The following is a 20,956-nucleotide window of genomic DNA, read 5'->3' on the forward strand; positions in this document are numbered from 1 at the left end:
TTTTTTTTTTTTTCGAGACAGGGTTTCTCTGTGTAGTCCTGGCTGTACTGGAACTCATTCTGTAGACCAGCCTGGCCTCTAACTCAGAAATCCTCCTGCCTCTGCCTCCCAAGTGCTAGGATTAAAGGTGTGAGCCACCACTGCCTGGCTCGCCCAGTTTTCTTTTGTCTGAGAGTTTATCTTAACGTTTTTCTTTGGGTCTTTATTTTATTTTGAGGTGTTTTGTTTCCCTTTATAAGTTTTCATTTTTAAGAAGAGGATCTCAATATGCAGCTCCATTGGTTTAGAATTTAGTATTGTAGACAAGGTTGGCCTTGAACTTGAAGTGATCCTCCAGCCTTTGCCCCTTGAGTGCTAGGATTACAGGATTTAAATGCATGGTATGATAAAAAAGGCCATTGTGAAATCTATCCATCCATCCAGTTGTCCTAGTACATTTGCCAAAGTGAAGCAAGTGGCCCACAGAAGCACTCTTCTACCCGGCTATACCCCTGCCTCCTCTTTATTCCCTTTCATTACCAATAAAAATATCTCATGATCCATCCCCATGCTAAACTGGGCCTGTAACTTTTCATTTTCTGTTTGATAGGAAGAGAATATCCATACCTTGAATTGAATTTACCCATCACATACACATTTTGTGAGTCAAATGGCATATGCATGTTCTTGTAACAATGTCTTCCCTTTATTATTAGACAGATTACATCAATGCCAGTTTCATGGATGGTTACAAGCAGAAGAATGCTTATATTGGTACACAAGGTAAGCTATTTTAGCCTTACCTGTTGATTTTGTGGCTCCTGTGTGTGGTTCCTCATTTCAGGTGATTTCTTAATTATAATTAATTATATGTGTATGAGTGTTTGGTCTGCATGTAAGTCTGTATACCATAGAACCTGGTGTATGTAGAAACCAGAAGAGGGTGTCAGATCTTCTGGAGTTATGGATGGTTGTAAGCTGCCATGTGGGTACCGGGAATCAAACCTGTGTCCTTGGTAAAGGCAGCAAGTGCTCTTTACCACTGAGCTATCTCTCCAGTCCCTATCTTCAGGTTTTGTGTAAGTGCTAAAATCCAAAATATCTAGTCCTCAGATTGAGCAGTAAGCATTCTTAACTGTTGAGGCAACTTTCCAGCATCTAGATAACGTGTGTGTGTGTGTGTGTTTCACTGTGTAGCCCTGACTGTCCTGGAATTTGCTTTGTAGACCAGCCTGTCCTTGAACTCAGAGATCCACATCTGCCTCTGCCTCCCCAGTGCTAGTATTAATGGTGTAACTATATCAATTCAGATGTCATAATTTTTAAAGGAAAAAAAAATTTTTTCCAGACAGGGTTTCTCTGTATAGCCTGGCTGTCCTGAAACTCACTTTGTAGACCAGGCTAGCCTTGAACTCAGAAATCCGCCTGTCTCTGCCTCCCAAGTGCTGGGATTAAAGGCGTGTGCCACCACCACCCGGCTTAAAGGAAATTTGTTCTGACCACTGGTTTATAAAATCCTGGTTTTTATAAAGTTTGGTAGTTGAAGAGGACAGATAAGTTTCAAGTTTCAATTCCAGAAGTGCATAGAAACTCACTACAAAGAGAAAAAAAATAGCAATGTAAACCTATAAAGTTACTGATTGCCATCAAGGTTTTTGGACTGTGATTTAGTCTAGTAATCCAAGAGTATAAAGAATCAGAACTCAATAGTCTGTGGTCATACAAACATATCATGCATGCATGCACATGATCAAAATCTGACTCAGGCTGGGAATGTAATTTAGTGATACAGCACATGCCTAAAAGTTTGCGTTAGATCTCTACCATCTCAAGAAAACAGTAATAACAATCAAAAGAAATCTGAATCTAGTTATGAGTAACAAATCAGTCAAATCCAGATTGTTTAGACAGGATGAGAAAACTAGCTCAGGTTAGGCATATGGGTACATACATGCTTGTAATCCCATGACCCAGAGGAGTCCAAGTTCAAAGCTTGCCTATTCTGAGTAGTTAATTGGAGGTAAGCCTGGGGTTACACAGCAAAACCCTATCTTGAAAAGAAAAAGTAGGGGCTGGTGAGATGGCTCAATGGGTAAGAGCACCCGACTGCTCTTCCGAAGGTCCAGAGTTCAAACCCCAGCAACCACATGGTGGCTCACAACCATCCGCAACGAGATCTGGCGCCCTCTTCTGGAGTGTCTGAAGACAGCTACAGTGTAGTTACATATAATAAATAAATAAATCTTTAAAAAAAAAAAAAAGAAAAGAAAAAGTAAGTAGCTTAAACTCTTTAATGTTATTGTCATGACAAAAGAAAAAAGGAAGAGAACTGTTATAGATAACTAAAGAAGGAACTAAAGGTAAGTGGACCTTATGAAGTATTCTTTATAGGGAGAAAGTGGTATTAAGGACAAATCCTGGGACAGTTGTAGACATTCTATCTGTAAGGTTATATTTGTGTTCCATAGAGTGCTACTGCAATAATATATAGTGATATATTCAAGGAATGAATAGTATGCATGTGCACATATATATGTAGACACACATGGCAGGGGTCTCATCTACTTTAGGCTCTTTGATACTGGCTGTGTAGCAAAGGATCTCTATGAACCCCTGGTCCTTCTGCCTTTCCCTTCCAATTGCTGGGATTACATGTAGGAGCTACCATACACTACTCTAGTGGTCTGATGTTTACATAGATATACATGTATAGTATTAATGTTTAATGTCATCTGTAAGAGTATGTATTATATTTCAAGAGCATAATTTCTGATTATTAAATACAAAATTAGGTTTTTTTCTTTTTGGTTTTTTGAGACAGGGTTTCTCTGTGTTGCCCTGGCTGTCCTGGAATTCACTCTGTTGACCAGGCTGGCCTCGAACTCAGAAATCTGCCTGCCTCTGCCTCCCAAGTGCTGGGATTAAAGGCATGCGCCACCACTGCCGGGCATAAAGTAGGTTTTTAAATTTTATTTGTGTGTGTGTGTTTAGTTTAGTTAAGAAAACTGAAACCAGCCAGGCGTGGTGGCACACACCTTTAATCGAAGCACTTGGGAGGCAGAGGCAGGTGGATTTCTGAGTTCGAGGCCAGCAAGAAAACTGAAACCCAATTGTTTAGGTGACCTTGAACACATAGCTAGTAACAAAACTATAATTTGAATCCATTTCTGGTACAGAAGTTCTCTCAAGTCAACTCAGTGGATTGGATCTTCTGTGTCAAAGTAAGCAGTCACTTTACATCTATAGATGTCCAGTTATATGTATGTGGTATGGTATATGCTCACACAAACATATGCACACACATGTACACATGCATACACACACACAGACATACATATGTGTGTGTGTTTATTTGTGTGTGGGCAGATCTAGAGGAGAGTGTCAGGTGTCCTGTTCTGTCACTCTTCACTTTGTTCTTTTGAGACAGGGTCTCTCACTGAGCCTGGAGCTAGGCTGGTGGTAAGCAAGCCCTAGAGAGCCATCCTTTCCCTCCGAGTGCTAGAGTTATAAGCATGCCTACCTTTCTATGTGTGTTCCTAGGATTTCATTGAGGTTTTCATTGTTGTGTAGCACAAATTTTTACCCAATGAGCCATTTCTCCCAGCTTCTTTCCTTGTTTTTATTTTCAGACAGCCCTTGTTGGTTTGGAGCTTGGGTACTAGGGATCACACGCAGGTCCTCACGAAGTAAGCACATTGCCAACCATGAAGCCCCACAGCCTTTGGTGTATTTGCTGTTGTTTGTTTTGAGATAGTGCCTCAGATCATACTCAGCTTCACCAACATCTTTTATTTTGGTCTTGTGTTTTGAAAAGACGTTTCATGTAACTCAGGCTGGCCCAGAACTCTCTTTACAGTTGAGGATGAATTTGAATTCCTGATGTTGTTGCCGCCTTCTCCTCCCAAGTACTGGGATTATAGGCATGACCAGCTTGCACTCACATCATATGATATTAGGATATCTTCTTTGTGGAAGCAGATACTGATGAAGATATTTAAGGTTTTAGAATGAATCTAAATATCTAAGAACATTATATGCATTAAATTATATTCAAAATTCACACATCCAACAAATGTAGTTGTAAGAGCTACACTTTAAAACAATTTTATTTTATGCAAATGGGTGTTTTGCTTATATGTATGTCGATGTGACATGTGCATGTCTGGTGCCAGTAGAGGCTAGATGAGTGTTCAATCTCCTGAAGCTGTGGTTACAGGTAGTTGTGAGCCATCATATGGTTGTTGGGAATCAACCCCGGCTTGATGGAAGAGCAGCCAGTACTCATAACTGCTGAGGTATCTCTGCAGTCACAAGAGCTGTAGTTTTTGCCATGGACAGCTACATAACAAATACGCTGGAAAACGTTTACACTGTTTCTGGATCTTGGAGTTAGTGAATGATTTTTATCTTTATTTTCCTTTTATTTTTTGAGACAGGGTTTCTCTGTGTAATCCTGGCTGTGCTGGAACTTTTTTTGTAGGTCAGGATGGTGTCTTACCCAGAGATCTAGCTGCCTCTGCCTCCCAAGTGCTGGGATTAAAGGGGTATGCCACCATTTTATCTTCATTTTCTAAATAAATCACAACAGTTAAGCATTACCCATATATGAACATTGAGAAGGCAATACAAGCACTTGTCTGCATCTTTAAGCTCCGTCCTCATCCAGACTCCACTCTGTGCTTCTCACACTTTATTACTAGATCCTAGATCTGCTGCTCAAACCCAGGGCCTTGCACAGCAAACGCGTGTTTGACCACTGACCCACCCCATTTTACTTTTCATATTCAAACCATTAGCAATGGCTAAGTATGGATAATACTTGCTGACGACAGAAACTGTAGGATCATACATTCAAGACCAGCCTCTGCTACACATTGAGACCCTGTTTCAAAAGACACTCCCCCCCCCCAATTCCTCAAAACTATTGTTAGATTTGGGACAGCTAAGCAGTCAGAATATCTGAATATCTGATAAACCAGATACAAAAGGGGTAGAGAGAGGGATTTAACTTCCTAAATGGCACAAGAGAAAGATTTAGAAGAAACATGTTTCCCAAATTAGGATCTCCCCTCACAGTTTGGAATTTGGGAATTGAACCCAGAGCTTTGGGCATGCTAAGCATGAGCTCTACCACTAAGCTACACTGCCTCTTCCCTGTCCTGAGATAAGATCATTTACATTTTCTCCTTGTTATTACTTTATGTATATAGGTATTTTGCCTGCATTGAGGTCTCTGTACCACATATATGCATTGCCTACAGAAGTCAGAAGAGGGCATCAGATCCTCTGGATTAGAGTGGTTGTGGGCTCTTATGTGGTTACCAGGAACGGAACCTGGGTCCTCTGAAAGAACAGCTACTGCTCTTAACCACTCAGCCATTTCTCTCGCTCTGAAATAAGATCCTTTATTCTGTCTTTCTATGTCTGTCTGTCTGTCTGTCTGTCTGTCTGTCTTTGATGTGATGTGAAGGAACCTAGCTTTGCAGACTAGGATGTCACTCCTCCTACTTCTTGTCTTTATTTTTGTTTTTAAAATTTATTTTACCTTCTGATTTGTATGTATAATTGTTTTCACTGCATGCATGTATGCAGTGACCATGGGTGCTAGAAGACAGTGTCAGACCCCATGGAACAGGATGGTGGTGAGCTGTCATGGGGGTGCTAGTGTCAGGGAGGCAGAGATAGGAGGATCCCTCCAGCTCAGGTCTATCCAGTGTAGCTACTAGGCAGATACCAGGTTCCAGTGAGAGACCCCATCTCAAAACAAAACAAAAATACCATTAAATGCAAACCAAGGCAGGTGGCATTGACCACGGCTTCCGCATGTGTGGTAGAGAGGCTGTTCCTACACATGCACACACGAATGTTAGTGGTTACTAAAGACTTTAACAAAAATAGTGGGACCGTCTCAATTAACCCTTGATATTACCCTGCTTCTCTGAACATAGAGAGGGGAAAACAACGAATTATCCCGAGGAGTTATCACAAAGACATTTGTTGGAGAGTGCTCATCGTGCAAGTTCAAGTTATAATGGACAGTTTTGCAAATGGCATTTATCCTTCACATCTATTTACTGAAATGGGGATTTTCTTTACCATCCAATGTAATATGCTATAATTTAAATGGTTTAAATATTTAGGACCAGCCTTGCCATCCAGAGCTTAGGGGAGAGAAAGTCCATTGAGTGTCCTGGTCAAAGAGAGCCTAGAGGAAGACTGGGCACTTAAAAATAGATAGAAGGCCTGGAGAGATGCCTCAGCATTTACTGCTCTTCCAGAGGACCAGAGTTCAGTTTCCAGTGATTACTGGGGAGCTTGTAATGCTTGTAACCCGAGGCCCAGGGAGTCTGACCTCTGCAGGTGCCCACACACATCTGCCACACACTCCTACACAAAAATAAAATAAGTCTTAGCCGGGCGTAGTGGTGCACGCCTTTAATCCCAGCACCTGGGAGGCAGAGGCAGGTGGATTTCTGAGTTCGAGGTCAGCCTGGTCTACAAAGTGAGTTCCAGGAGCACCACGTGGTGGCTCACAACCATCTGTAATGAGATCTGGTGCCCTCTTCCAGTGTGTCTGAAGAGAACTACAGTGTACTAACATATAATAAATAAATACATCTTTTTTAAAAAAAGTTGGAATCACTTGGGAGGTGGGGAATGACATATGCCTTTAATCCCAGCACAACCTAGGCTACAGAGTGAATTCTAGGAAAGCCAGGGCTACACAGAGAAACCCTGTCTCAGAAAAAAAAAAAAAAAAGTCTTAAACAATGGAGAGGTATTACAGGTGAGGGAGACAATATAATGAATGGAACAGAGTCAGAGAGATACATTGTGTCTGTACTGTATTTTTTTAGTATTAAACTGTAAAGGGGAAGAAATATTCAGAAAAATACATTAGAATGGTGTTAGTAACTTAGGTTAAAAATGATAAATTTCTCATCGTACTGGAACATTGTATTAAAAACAGGGGAGAGGGCAGATGTAGGAAAGATACTTAATTTTAAGGGCAAAACATTTTGCTTGATAACTTTGGGAGAAGATGGAAATGGATGATGGGTGTGTTAAAGTTGACTTCACCCCCCCCTTTTTTTTTTTTTTTTTTTTTTTTTTTTTNCTTTTCAAGATAGGGTTTCTCTGTGTAGCCCTGGCTGTACTGGAACTTAGAGATCCATCTGGCTTTGCCTCCCAAGTGTCACCATCTGTCACCATCAGTGGCTTTTTTCCCCCTTCCCCTCTTTAGTGTGAGTGTGCTGTTGTTATTCCAGGAATTTCTCCCTTCCCCTCCAGACGGAGTTTCTCTGTGTAGCCCTGGCTTTCCTAGAATTCACTCTGTAGCCTAGGTTGTGCTGGGATTAAAGGCATATGTCATTCCCCACCTCCCAAGTGATTCCAACTTTTTTTTAAAAGATGTATTTATTTATTATATGTATGTGAGTACACTGTAGTCCTCTTCAGACACACTGGAAGAGGGCACCAGATCTCATTACAGATGGTTGTGAGCCACCACGTGGTTGCTGGGAATTTAACTCAGGACCTCTAGAAGAGCTCTTAGTGCTCTTAACTGCTGAGCCATCTCTCTAGCCCCTCATTTACTCTTGTAAAATGCTGGAGTCAGGGCTGGAAAGATGGCTCCACCATGTAAAGTGGAGGAGAAAACAATCCTAGAACACAAGTCCTTAGCAATCAGGTCCTTTCATGGCCGCACGTGCCCTATGGCAGGCCTGCCACCACATCACACCCCAGCACTTACTAAAAAAACAACAGTGACAATAATAATTTTAACCAAGAATACTAGAACTCCTATTATTAGAGATAAGAAAGTTGAGAAAGAAAGCTTGGCATGATGGCACATGCCTAGATTTGGATCACAAGTTTGATGCCTCTCTGAGTTACACAGTAAGATCCCATCTCACAACGGGAAAAGGGGGCGAGGGAGAGAAAGTACATAAATAAGTGAAAGAATTCTGAAGACTAGGTCTCTGTCCAGACTACGGGATTTGAGACAGTGGGGGCCAGAAGTAACCTGGTTTAGTAGTTACTGTATTATGAGGCTGAGGGCTACTGAGGTAGAAACAGACAGGTGGGTATAGACTTGACACTTGCTACCGTAGATGATGTTGCTGAGGCTCTGTGGTTCAGGCGCTACATATGTTCCTACATATGGCATCACCTGAACATTTAATTTCTTTTATTTTTGGTACAGTGTAATTTATCTTTAAATCTTTATTTATTTATTAGTTTGTTTGTCTTGAGACAGGGTTTCTTTGTGTAGCCCTGGCTGTCTTGGAACTCACTCTGTAGACCAGGCTGGCCTCGAACTCAGAAATCTGCCTGCCTCTGCCTACAAGTGCTGGGATTAAAGGCCTGCGCCACCACTGCCCAGCTTTTATTTATTTTATATATGTGAGTACACTGTAGCTGTCTTCAGACACACCAGAAAAGGGCATCAGATCCCATTACAGATGGTTGTAAACCACCATGTGGTTGCTGAGACTTGAACTCAGGACTTCTAGAAGAGCAGTCATTGCTTTTAACTGCTGAGCCATCTCCCCAGCCTTTTATTTTATGTAATAGGTGTTTTGCCTACATGTTTGTCTATGCACTACATGCATGCAGTGATCATAGAGTCCAGAAGAGGGCATTAGGTCCTCTAGAATCATAGTTATAAAATACTCATACAGAGATGATATGGTTGGTTTGAGGACCTCGCTGAATAAGGAGAGCTAAGACAAGGCTCATATGAATACTTGTAATCTTAGTACTTGGGCGGTGGAGACGAGGAGTTCAAGGACAGGCTAGACTATAGTGAGTCTGAGTCTGTATGAGTGAGATCCTGTTTCAGTCTGTGCTTCAGAGATACTATTTGGAAGACAAGTAGAGAACGACAGACATGCTTCTAAAGGCCCGCTCTTCCTCCTGTCCTTTTATTCCAGGTCCTTTGGAAAACACCTATCGTGACTTCTGGCTTATGGTTTGGGAGCAAAAAGTTTTGGTGATTGTCATGACCACCCGGTGAGTTAGTCTTCTTTTAACCATAGATTCCATGACCCTAAGCTTGAATGATTAAGAAAGCTATGCCACATCTATAGTTAACATGGTAGGACACGGTGGAGACACTGTTAGCCTTGCAGAAAGATATTTAATCCGTAACTGTAGGGACCCAGGGCTAGTGCGCTAAGGCCTATCCTGGGGTTCTGGCCTTATTCACTAAAGGACGTGCTGGGAAATGCCAGCAGCACACCTTGAAGCTGCCTCTTGTCTACAGAGGAAAGGTGGCTTCCTGGCCACTGCATTACCAGTTCCCTTTGCTCTCCATTTCCTTCTTCTTTTGATGGTTCTCTGTTCATTAATATCTCTACCTGTAAGGGAACAGAAAGAAGATGGTTGAAACATAAGGCAGGAAGTTCTGAATAAAGGATTGTTTTTGAAATTTGGCAATTCTGCCAAATGTAAGGAATTTCATAGTTTATTAGTTTCATCATTAATTATAACCTTTTTCAGATAGGGAAGAAAAGTGATGCTCGCTCAGTTCCGTCCTCAGGGTGTTGTCAACAGCCACCTGTAGTTGGAAGAATTGTCTTCCCCACTCCTGTGTCAGCCAAGGGCCCTTCTTGGGAAAGAAACTGAGCAGTGGCCAAGGTCTAGGCCTCAGTGTGGTTTTGCTACTATATGTAGGAAATACAACCAAGTATCAGGAAGGAGACAGATGATACAGTGAATGTACAATGCATGTCTGCTAAATGTATACATGTAAGAATGTTAGCTGTTTTAACACCTGTTTAGAATGAAGAGAGGTCATTTTTCTGCCAAGTTAAGCCTTCTCTCTTCAACTAGCTGTAAGCTGCTTCCCACCACAACTGCTGAGCTCCTAGACAGCAATGTGATCTGCACTGCTTCTGAAGTATAGCACTAACTTGCTCTGTATGTCTTCAGCTTTGAGGAAGGCGGCAGGAGAAAATGTGGCCAGTACTGGCCTTTAGAAAAAGACTCTCGGATCCGATTTGGCTTCCTCACGGTGACCAATCTAGGAGTGGAAAACATGAACCATTATAAGAAAACAACTCTAGAAATTCACAACACAGAGGTAAATGCAGGTTTCTATTTTCTCTTTTGAAATTAGAGAAGCTCCTTTAAGAGATTCTCATTGAGGGTAGTGATGCACACCTTTTAATCTCAGCACTCAGCAAGAAGAGGTGGATATCTGTGAGGTCAAGGTCGGCCTGGTATGTGTATGGAGTTCCAGCCCATGCAGGGCCACATAGTGAGTTCCTTGTCTCAATAAAACAAACACACAAAAAAAGAAAATGTCTAGAGGGAATAGGCAGGACTTTAGGGAGGTAATAAACAGATGCTCAACTGAGAAGCCAGTTATGTAGTACCCACCTTTAATCCCAGCACTTCAGACAGAGGCAAGTTGATATCTATAAGTTCAAAGACAGCTTGGTCTACATAATAAACTCCAAATAGAGATACCTCCCTTTCAAAAAACCCCTTTCAAAAAACAAACAAACAAACCCCTCAACTCAGAACTAATGAAGTTGTCACCTCAATATAAGAGTGGCATTAAGAGGCTGGAGAAATGGCTTAGTGGTTAAGAGCACTGACTGCTCTTCAGTAGATCCTGAGTTCAAATCCCAGCAGCCACATGGTGGCTCCTCACAACCATGTATAATGGGATCTGATGGCCTCTTCTGGGTGTGTCTGAAGACAGCTACAGTGTACTCACATACATAAAATAAATAAATAACTCTTTTTTATTTTAAAAGAGTGGCATTAAAGAGAAATAAAAAATTTCAACATTGGGAATCTGGATGCTAAGCCATGCTTCTTATCCTTCTGCAGAGGAGGCTGAGGCAGGATTACAAGGTGGAAAATAGCTTGGACTACACAGTATGGATCTTGTCTCAGAAAAACTACATTGAGGGACTGGAGAGATGATGGTTCAGCTGTTAGAGTACTTGGTACTCAATCATGAGGATGAGAGTTCAGACTGCATCCAGCTGGGGGGTCCCATTCATGCCTGTCATCAGATCTAATGGAGGTAGAGGCAAGAGACTTACTAGGTGTCTTAGTCAGGGTTTCTATTCCTGCACAAACATCATGACCAAGAAGCAAGTTGGGGAGGAAAGGGTTTACTCAGCTTACACTTCCATACTGCTGTTCATCACCAAAGGAAGTCAGGACTGAAATTCAGACAGGTCAGGGAGCAGGAGCTGATGCAGAGGCCATGGAGGGATGTTCTTTACTGGCTTGCCTCCCCTGGCTTGCTCAGCCTACTCTCTTATAGAACCCAAGACTACCAGCCCAGGGATGGTCCCACCCACAAGGGGCCTTTCCCCCTTGATCACTAATTGAGAAAATGCCTTACAGTTGGATCTCATGGAGGCATTTCCTCAACTGAAGCTCCTTTCTCTGTGATAACTCCAGCTGTGTCAAGTTGACACACAAAACCAGCCAGTACACTAGGCTTTCTGGTTATGGCCTAGTTGAGGATACCTGGCTCCAAGCTCAGGGAGAGACCCTGCTTCCGAAGAGTAGGCAGCATGTGTTAGAGAGGACACCTGATGTCCTTCTCTGGCCTGTCTGTGTACAAGTGCATGTGCACTCCTAACACAGATGCCTAGGCACTTACAAATTAACTAAGTCAATAAGTAAATAAATACGGTACTGTTTTATTTTGAGACAGTGTCTCTCAGTATGTAGCCTTGGCTGACCTGGATCTCATGATATAGGTAGACTAGGCTGGGCTCAAATGCATAGAGATCCATCTGCCCACCACTACTTCCTGAATTTTGTGGTATAGAGTTGTACTCCATGATGCCTGGCAATAAATTTTTCTAAGGAAGGTTTTGTTTGTTTGTTTTTTGTTTTTTTTCGAGACAGGGTTTCTCTGTGTAGCCCTGGCTGTCCTCAAACTCAGAAATCTGCCTGCCTCTGCCTCCCGAGTGCTGGGATTAAAGGCGCGCGCGCCACCACGCCTGGCTGATTTTTTTTTTTTAATATTATAACTTTATTATAACATTTTTCCTTTCCTTTTTTTTTCTCTCCAAACCCTATCTGCTCTTTCAAATGTATAATCTCTATTTTTACTAATTGTTATTGCATGTATTTACATATTTTCACATACATATGTATACATACATATATATATTTGTAAATATAATCTGTTGTATCCATATAATTGCTTGTATTATGTTCTAGAGCTGACTGTTTGGACTGGACAATTAGTTGGTGTGTCCTTTCCTGTGGAGGACCACTTCTGGCTCATTTTTTGTCTTGTTTTTAATATTAAAATAATACAACAATAATAACTTGTTACTAGCAATAATAAACAAGAAATATGGATCCTACAATATAGCAATTTGCCTTCCCAAACATATAGCCATTCCTTTGGGTTTGAAGTAGAAAATCAATTGTGAGGAAAGTTGACAGCAGAAGACAGGATCTTCTAAAGTCTTAAGAATCTGGAAAGCCAAGGGTAGACAGAACAGACAGGAATGACATTAACTCTTGCTTCTTTTTCATGTAAGGAGCGGCAGAAACGCCAGGTTACCCACTTCCAGTTCCTAAGCTGGCCAGATTATGGTGTCCCTTCCTCAGCTGCTTCCCTCATTGACTTCCTGAGAGTGGTCAGAAACCAGCAGAGTATGGCTGTAGGCAACCTGGGAGCTCGCTCCAAAGGGCAGTTCCCTGAGCCACCCATTGTGGTCCACTGCAGTGCTGGCATCGGCAGGACAGGTACTGTGCCTCTTAGACTGGTGATGTGCCCAGAGGCGGTAGGGGTAGGGGGGAGGAGCTAAATGCTTAGGGCATGTCTGTGATTAGAGGAAAAACTCACTCATCCTCTTGGTGGCAAACTGCTATGATAATCACTTTTTAAGGTCCTTTTGTATTCCTTATGCTAGAGATGCTGCTTGCCAAAATGTATGCTTTATAAACCAAGTTCTTGGGGTTGTTAATCATCATGGTCTTCTTTTGACCTTGTGAACTCTGTCATCAACATGATTGTGGTCCCCAGAGAGGCTTCTTCTCCCGGTGCTGGTCTTGTCCCCCGACCCCCGTTGTTGTGTGTGTTTATGAGACCAGGTCTTATTATAAAATCCAATCTGACCTGGAATTCTCAGCAATCTTATTTTGGCCTCCCAAATAATGGGATTATCAGTTTGCGCTATCTTGCTTGGCTTCTGTGTTCTTCATTATGTGTGCTATATGAGCTGCTGGCTTTACTAGTTCAGAGGTCCCTTTGGGAGAATAATCAGGAGAACTGTATTTGTGTTAGACCTCTAGAGAGCTATAAGCTATGGAAATTGGGTGTAGAAGTACAGCTGCACTGTCTGGTATTGAAGAAGCAGGATGTTCTTCCTCGTGTCACCTGCCTACTTATCCTTCTGTTACTCTCGTGTATGCCCGGAGAGACAGGAGACCCTCATTTGTCTGGCCTTTAGCATGCCCGTTGATACTCCTTAGAAGTCTCTTTAGGCTTAAGTCCTCCTGCCATTAGACCCGGTGCCTTTGAATTCTTGTACCCAGCCTTGCATGGTGATTTGGTAAAAGGAAGAAGATAGGAGAGGTACACTCATATGATCATTTCCTTCCTTCTTCAGGTACCTTCTGCTCACTGGACATCTGCCTGGCACAGCTGGAGGAGCTTGGCACCCTTAATGTGTTCCAGACAGTGTCACGCATGAGGACCCAGAGGGCCTTCAGTATCCAGACCCCTGAGCAGTACTACTTTTGCTACAAGGCCATTCTGGAGTTTGCAGAGAGGGAAGGCATGGTTCCCTCTGGTCACAGCCTGTTGGCCATGGACGGCCAATAACTGCTGAAGTTTCCAGCCTTCCTTTAACTACCCTGGACACTGCTGAGCCTATAGGTTGCCATCAGTTATGCTGAAGCCATGGATCAACCTCTTTCCTGTGTCTCCCAGCACACATGTGCACGCAAGGCAGCCTTTCCCTTTGGCTAGATAAATGTGGTGAACTTGCCACTAGAAAGGGCCAGCAGCAATGTGTTCTTCATTCCTAGCACCTGCTATCGAACTGTGCCTTATCAAAACCAAATTGTGGCTATTGATTTTTGCCAGGGTCCCTGAGGTAAGTGGGGAAGGACCCCTCCCCCAACCCCCATCTCCTAATTCCTCTGGACATCTCCTCCTTCCCTTTGCTATGATTTGACAGGGAGGTCTGGTGAGCATTCACCTTCCTACCCAGAAAGCTTGACCAAGTTACATATTCTAGAGAATGTCCCGAGTGCCAAGCACGTTTATACATAGGGCGTGTATTCCAATCTTTTCTGTCATTCTGTGTGTGTGCGTGTACGTATGTGCACTTACGTGTATGGATCCATATGTATGTGTGTACATAATATATACTCTATGTGATAATTATGGCCGTATACTATAAATACATATACACACAGATACTCTTTGTAGAAGTCTCTGGGGCTTTATGTTGCAGTTCAGCATTCCTTGCTTCTTGGACCCTGCTGATTATTCTGGACTGGCTGGGGTTAGGGATCATGGCTCATGTTGTCAGACAGCAGAGTGATAGAAGAAAACACATACTTTTTTTCCTGGGCCACAGGTCTTCTTCCTTAATGAAAAATTTCCCTCTGGACTCTATGCTTGTTGGAGCCAAAAATACTGACTTATGGTAACACTGGTTCAATTTAGCATGGGTGTCTTTCATCTAACAAATTCTCTGTTTTCTTTGCTGATTTGGGGAACAGACCTCCACTGTGATTCCAGACTCTGTCTTATGACCCCGTCGATGGGGACCAAGGCTAGAAATAAATTTACAGAGCTGCCAGAGTCCAAAGTAATCGGTACGAAGTTTTAAAAGGAATAAAGGAGAGCCCAGAGTAAACAAGAGGAACCTACCATGAAATTCCCTTCTTGGGAGGACAAACTGGGGCCTCTTTTTCTTGTGTTGGAAGACACCTTTCTTTATGCAACTCTTCCTTGTCTACTGAATGCCCAGCTCTCCCTGCCTGCTAGCCTGCCAGATCCTAGACCGCAAACTGGATGGGTCTATGTCTTTATAAAGCATAATCCCTTTGGCTGGATGAGGTCGTTCCTTGTAATCACTGGTCCACTGCCCGTACAACTTGTTCCTGTCTTTTCCCAGTCTGATTCGCCAGGAATGGAATCAAGAGTTCCCAACACTGTGTTCCCACAAAACCCTACAGAACCCCTAACTCTTCCCTTACTCCACAAGATGAGGTTGGCAGCTGGTCAGAGCTCAATAATTTTATACTGTAATAAGATCTTTGAATGTGTATATTCTTATTTTTTACAATCATTTCATTTTGTATTTAACATCAATGGACTGAGTCAGATTCAGTAAATAATTGTAATGTTCATATTCAATATCTTATAGTGGTACAATTTTGTATTTACCTATAAATATACCAACATGATTAAACCCTTTTAGTTTCATCAATTTAACAGTCTGGGGTCGGGAAGGTGAGGAGGGAGTCCAGGAGTTGGTTCTGGACAGATGGGGAGGCATGGGGTGGAGGAGATCCACAACTTACAGTATCTGAGACTTAAGTTCTGAGTGGCGCCTGTTTGTGCACTGTGTAGGCTGTGACAGGCTGAGTGCTAGGTGCTTCGTCTCTTATGTCACTTCATTGAAACTGCACAGTTCTAATGAATATCCTCTGTCCTTTCTATTACATCTGCCTCCCAATTCTCAGTGCTGAAATTACAGACATGTGCCCCCACACTGGGCATCTTTCACCTAATTCTGTATAAACGAGAAAGGTGAGGTCCAGGGGAAACACAGTAATTTGTCCTACTGTAACCCAAGTTAATCTGCTTATCAAGTCTGCAGACTCTCAGCAGCATCAGAAATGGAATGGTGCTTTGGAGACTCTTAGGGCTTTTCTTGTTGTTGCTGCTATTCTCCTTTTAGAGTACAGTTGGTTTTGAAATCCTAGGATGGTTCATGGGTTTTTTTTTTTTTTTTTTATGTTTTGTTTGTTTGTTTGCTTGAGACAGGACCTTACTACATAGCCTAGGCTGTCCTTGTACTCACAGCCATTCTATCTCAGTCTCCCAGGGGCTGCTTCTCCCAGCTTAGGTAAACTAACATTGAGCCCTGTAGTAGACTACCACAGGATTGGTGACATTCTCCCAAAAGGAAATCTCATGTTCCAGCCTCAGGTTTGCATAGTTCCAGAGGGTTTATGCTTCTAGAGAAACCCCACAAATACTGTCCTGCTAGTTTTTCTATCTGAGTGGAATCAGCATTGGCCCTCAAAGGATATTCTTCACATCACATGGCTTCTACCTGTTAGCCAGTGACAAGTTGCCCCATTGGAGTGGCTTGGCCTACAATATGCAAATATTAGTATGTTGTAAATAACAGTAATAGCAAACATTTAATGGAAATTCACATTCTAGGTCCTGTTCAGAATACTCTATAAATATGAACTCATTCACTCTGAACAACTGCTCAAAACTAGGTACTGATAGAAAAAAATATTTGAAATACCAGAGAGTTAACTTGCTGTGGCTGTGGATCTATATACCAGAGAACCTAAGGATCTGTTTCCTCACTTGACAGCACATTATTCTTGATGTTCTTACCTTACCCAAAGACTAAACTGCTGGATGTACTGGAATCTCAGTATTAGAAAGGAAGAGGCAGGAGGATCAGGAGTTCAAGGCCAATGTTGGCTATATCAGTAGTAGGAGCCCAGCCTGGGCTACATGAGACACTGTCTGAAGGAAAAAAAAAATGGTAGCAGATTAAGACAGAATCTCTGAAATTTGAATCAGAGAGATTATGCTGTAATTTGAAATTAGATTACAGAAATAACTTAGGGTTGGTGAAATAGATAGGAAACAGCATTAACAATTAAAAAAAGCCTGGAAGGGGTAATTCAGGACTGTTACTTGTTCAAACATGCTGTACCTTTGCCCTGTAAATTGCTCAATTCAAAGTTGTGCACCAGTTCTTAGGTGCAAATTCCTAGGCCAACCCACTTGGTGGTTGAGTGAACACAGGATGACCCAGGCATTCATATGGTTATTTAACTCATAACTCCAGTTCTGGGCACAGCCATTGATAGCTCCTGGCCATTCAGTAAAACCAAGGGTTTTTAAAAAAAGGGTTCCATAGTTTCCCCCCAACTGCCATTATACAGTGCTATCTTTATTAGTTTAAAAATGTTTGGTGGCTTTAAGTTTTTTATTATTTATTCATTGGGTTTTCTACAGGGCTTCTCTACATAGGCCTAGCTGTCTTGGAACTTTCTCTGTGTACCAGGCTGGCTTCAAACTCATAAAAATCTGCCTGCCTCTGCCTCATAAGTGAATTAAAAGCTGGAACTAAAGGCATGAACCACCACGGTCTGGCTAAATTCTGAATTTTTTTTTTGTTTGTTTTTTGTTTTTTTGAGACAGGGTTTCTCTGTGTAGTCCTGGCTGTCCTGGAACTCACTCTGTAGACCAGGCTGGCCTCGAACTCAGAAATCCGTCTGCCTCTGCCTCTGCTCCTCCCAAGTGCTGGGATTAAAGGCGTGTGCCACTACGCCCGGCTAAATTTTTTAATTTTTAAAAACCTATTTAGTACATGTATGTACATGGGTACTTGTCTGCCTCGGTGCACTTGTGGTGGTCAGAGGATAACTTTTGGGAGTCTATTCTTGCCTTCCACCTTGTTGAGGAAGGCTGTACCATGCTGTGTATTCTAGGCAAAGCTTACTGGCTGACTTCTAGGTGATTCTCCTTTTTCTACCTCCCACATCTCCCATAGGAGTGCTGGCGTTACAGGTGCAGGTTGGCATTTTACATAGGTTCCAGGGATCAAACAGGTGGTCAGATTTCCTAGGCTAGTGTCTTTACCCATTGAGCCATCTCCCTTGCTTAATTAATTTTTTTTAAATTTTATTTTCTAAGAAATTATGAAAATCCTCCTGGCTCAGCCTTCTGAGTGCTGAGATCACAGATGCGTACAACTGTGCCTGTTATTTTTAGACTGAGTCTCACCAAGTTACCTCCATTGGTCTCAAATTTCTGGGTTCAAGTGATCCCATTGTCTGAACTTCCTATGTAGTTGGGACTAAAACAGACTTGTCACCATACCAGGATGTTTGTAGCTTTTGCCAGTGCGAGCCTACCTGTGGTTTTTGGTTTTGAAGTTGTTTGTTTGAAACAGGGTTTCTCTGTGTAGACCACGACAGCCTGGAACTCAAATCCATTTGCCTGCCTCCCAAGTGCTGGGATTAAAGGAGTGTGCAACACTCTTGGCTTGGTAATGGGCATTAAAGGTGTCTAAGGAAGAGAAGCTCAGAGTGTTCAAGATGTGAGGGTCATCACACAAGAGACATCGAATGAAGCCAAGGAAAAAGTGTTGAGTGAGTGAAGAACATTGTGGTACCATGCAGACTTCTGCTTCAGATTGGACCATCCTGCCTCCCTACACACAGGCGCGCGCGCGCGCGCGCGCACGCGCGCACACGCGCACACACACACACACACACACACACACACACACACATGAACAAAGGATAACCTCTCTGTTCTCTGTTCCTTCCTACAGCTAGGACATCCTGTGAAGAGATCCCCCAGCATCTTGAGTCTAGGAGAACTGTCATTGCCAGTGCCTGTTACAATGTACTAGTCAATGGCAAGAATAAGAAGATAGTGGGGATGGAGGGTGCTGGGGTGCTTGTAGCAGGTGGACTATGTAGTATCAGGATCCCAGGGAGAACTGGCTCTTGCTCGGAAAAGGTTGAGTCTCTGGGGCAGCCCCAAGGGCACGACCTGGACTTTATTATTAGAGTGCTCTGAGGGAGGTAAGCTGTGAGGCTCAGGTGGAGGCACTGGCTAGAAGGAGAGCTTTTTCTAGAATGTCTGAGGTCGTTAGTGGTTGGTTTTAACCTAGCCAACCCAACCAAGTCCTAGCTTCTTTCAGTAAAAGAGGCTACTTTTTTTTTTTTTGGTTTTTCAAGACAGGGTTTCTCTGTGTAGCCTTGGCTGTCCTGGAACTTACTCTGTAGACCAGAATGGCCTCGAACTCAGAAATTCGCCTGCCTCTGCCTCCCAAGTGCTGGGATCAAAGGCACGCACCACCACTGCCCGGCCTGCTGCTGCCTCTTAAGTGCTGGCATTATAATGTGGGCTACCAAAGGGAGGGAAATTTTTTTTAGCATTGTCTTGGGGCTGAAGAAACGTCTCAGTGGTGAAGAGCACTTCTTTCAGATAATCGGGAGTCCAGTTTCCAGCATCCGTGTTGTGGCTCAGAACCATCTATAACTTTAGTACCAGAGAACCCAATGTCCCTGGCCAAAGGGGCTACTTTTAAGCAATTATGAGTATTATGGGTCCACTGACCCTAAAGGTCTAGTTTGTTGGAATTATCAGGCCCTTCCTTAGGCTGGATCAACTCCCACTTTAGCTCCCCAATTTCCTATTTTCAAAGACTGCCCCCTTTTTTTTCTCCAGACTGTTGCTATTTCCTTAACATTCCCTCAGTTAGTTGCTACTTGGCCCCCAAGTTGGATAGAAAGTAGGTTAGGAGCCAACTATGATATTATAGATCTTTAATCCTAATACAGGAAGGCAGAGGCAGGTGGATTTCTTTGAGTTTGAGGTCAGTTTAGTTTACATAGCAAGTTCTAGGACAGGTAGGGTTACACAGAGAGACCCTGTCTCAAAAACCCAAATATAACAAAAGAGAAAGTAGAGGAAGAAAAGGAAAGAAATGACCCCCATCAGTCTTTTTGTCTTCTCTATGGCACAAGAGATATCTGAAAACTAAAGAATGAACTCAGCAAACCTCCTGGGACTCCTAATTTATGTCTTAGATTTGTCTTGGACCTGGGGTATCAGTCCACTGGCCACAGTTAGGCAGGAGTAGAAGGTATACCAGCCAGGAGGTCAGGCTTAGCCCTCAAACAGGGTTTTGCACTGTTTTGCACTTGGGATGTTGTTTAGTCTCCCTCTACTTTTACCCACAGCCTTCATAGTGCCTTCCTCCTAGTTCAGTTAAACTTGGCATTAGGCTAAGGCCTTGGAGGTCCTAGCTAACTTCAATAGAATCTCACTAGGAATGATAGGTACAGAGTGGGAGCTATGGAGCCTTCCTAACCATTTAAGGTAGTCAATATGTTCCCGATGGCTTCTGGGACTAAAGGCCCCCCAGTTTAGACTGACTGCTCTGTACCTGTAACCATACTGAAGTCTAGTGGTTTTCTAAGCCACTGCAGAGTTTTGTTTTAAAACCTTCAGGTCCATTCAGATGCAGAGCAGAGCAGAGGTCAACAGTTTCATTTTGTGGAGTCTATTCATTGCTTTCCTGACTTAAGTACATACCGTACAGGGGCTGCTGGGAAGAGGCTTGAGTGAACCCAAACTATACCTCTATCTCTTCCATAGTGGGCTTCTCATTCAGATTTTATTTGAACAGGTGAACCTGTTATTACAATTACCACTGGTCTGTAAAACAATACCAGAGAAACTGGAGGAATATACTATTCTTTTTCCTGACTTAGAATAGCAGTGACCCTGAGGGGTCAACTGGTGCTCAGTGAGGAGAAGACATTTCCAGGTACTGTAACCCCAGGCTTCAAACCCAGTAAAAAATCCCATCTTTCCAATAAGAAATAATGCAGGAGTCGGGCGTGGTGGTGCACACCTTTAATCCCAGCACTCCGAGGCAGAGGCCAAGTGGATTTCTGAGTTCAAGGCCAGCTTGGTCTACAAAGTGAGTTCCAGGACAGCCAGGGCTATACAGAGAAACGCTGTCTCGAAAAACCAAAACCAAAACAACAAAAAAAAGAAAGAATGCAGTACATGCCATTGAGGGTAGGACGTCTGCAGCAACAGGGACTTTCTTTGCATTTAAATGGCCAAGAAAGGAGTATGGTAACTTTGAGAAAGGAAGAATTCTTTTTTTTTTTTTTTAGGTATTTTCCTCATTTACATTTCCAATGCTATCCAAAAAGCCCCCAATACACCCCCCCC

At 42.8% G+C, this 20,956-nt stretch overlaps 1 protein-coding gene and 2 long non-coding RNA genes across 4 annotated transcripts in view; 1 reads left to right on the forward strand and 2 right to left on the reverse strand.

The window, feature by feature from the left end:
• The window catches only part of Ptpn9 (protein tyrosine phosphatase non-receptor type 9), a 70,332-nt gene extending 54,925 nt beyond the window's left edge, over nt 1-15,407 (forward strand). Inside the window, exons 9-13 of the mRNA XM_021171943.2 lie at nt 696-762; nt 8,916-8,994; nt 9,916-10,066; nt 12,513-12,720; nt 13,587-15,407. Of these exons, the coding sequence (XP_021027602.1) occupies nt 696-762; nt 8,916-8,994; nt 9,916-10,066; nt 12,513-12,720; nt 13,587-13,801 (720 nt within the window). The 3' untranslated portion in view covers nt 13,802-15,407. The remainder of the gene's footprint in view (nt 1-695; nt 763-8,915; nt 8,995-9,915; nt 10,067-12,512; nt 12,721-13,586) is intronic.
• On the reverse strand, nt 3,585-4,507 carry LOC115031939. The gene is made up of 2 exons (XR_003837585.1): nt 4,478-4,507; nt 3,585-3,960 (listed from the first exon to the last, which is right to left on the reverse strand). It is a non-coding gene; the product is annotated as an uncharacterized LOC115031939 (long non-coding RNA).
• Nucleotides 9,102-20,956, reverse strand: part of LOC110301479 — a 16,360-nt gene continuing 4,505 nt past the window's right edge. The window contains exons 2-3 of one of the 2 annotated variants that reach the window (XR_002378716.1): nt 9,475-10,006; nt 9,102-9,341 (exon numbers count right to left, since the gene is read on the reverse strand). This is a non-coding gene — a long non-coding RNA (uncharacterized LOC110301479). Of the gene's footprint in view, nt 10,007-20,956 lie in introns of both variants that reach the window. The other variant, XR_002378715.2, reaches the window with a different exon arrangement.

The sequence above is a fragment of the Mus caroli genome, chromosome 9, assembly GCF_900094665.2.
Source record: "Mus caroli chromosome 9, CAROLI_EIJ_v1.1, whole genome shotgun sequence".
In the NCBI taxonomy this organism is placed as follows: Eukaryota; Metazoa; Chordata; class Mammalia; order Rodentia; family Muridae; genus Mus; species Mus caroli.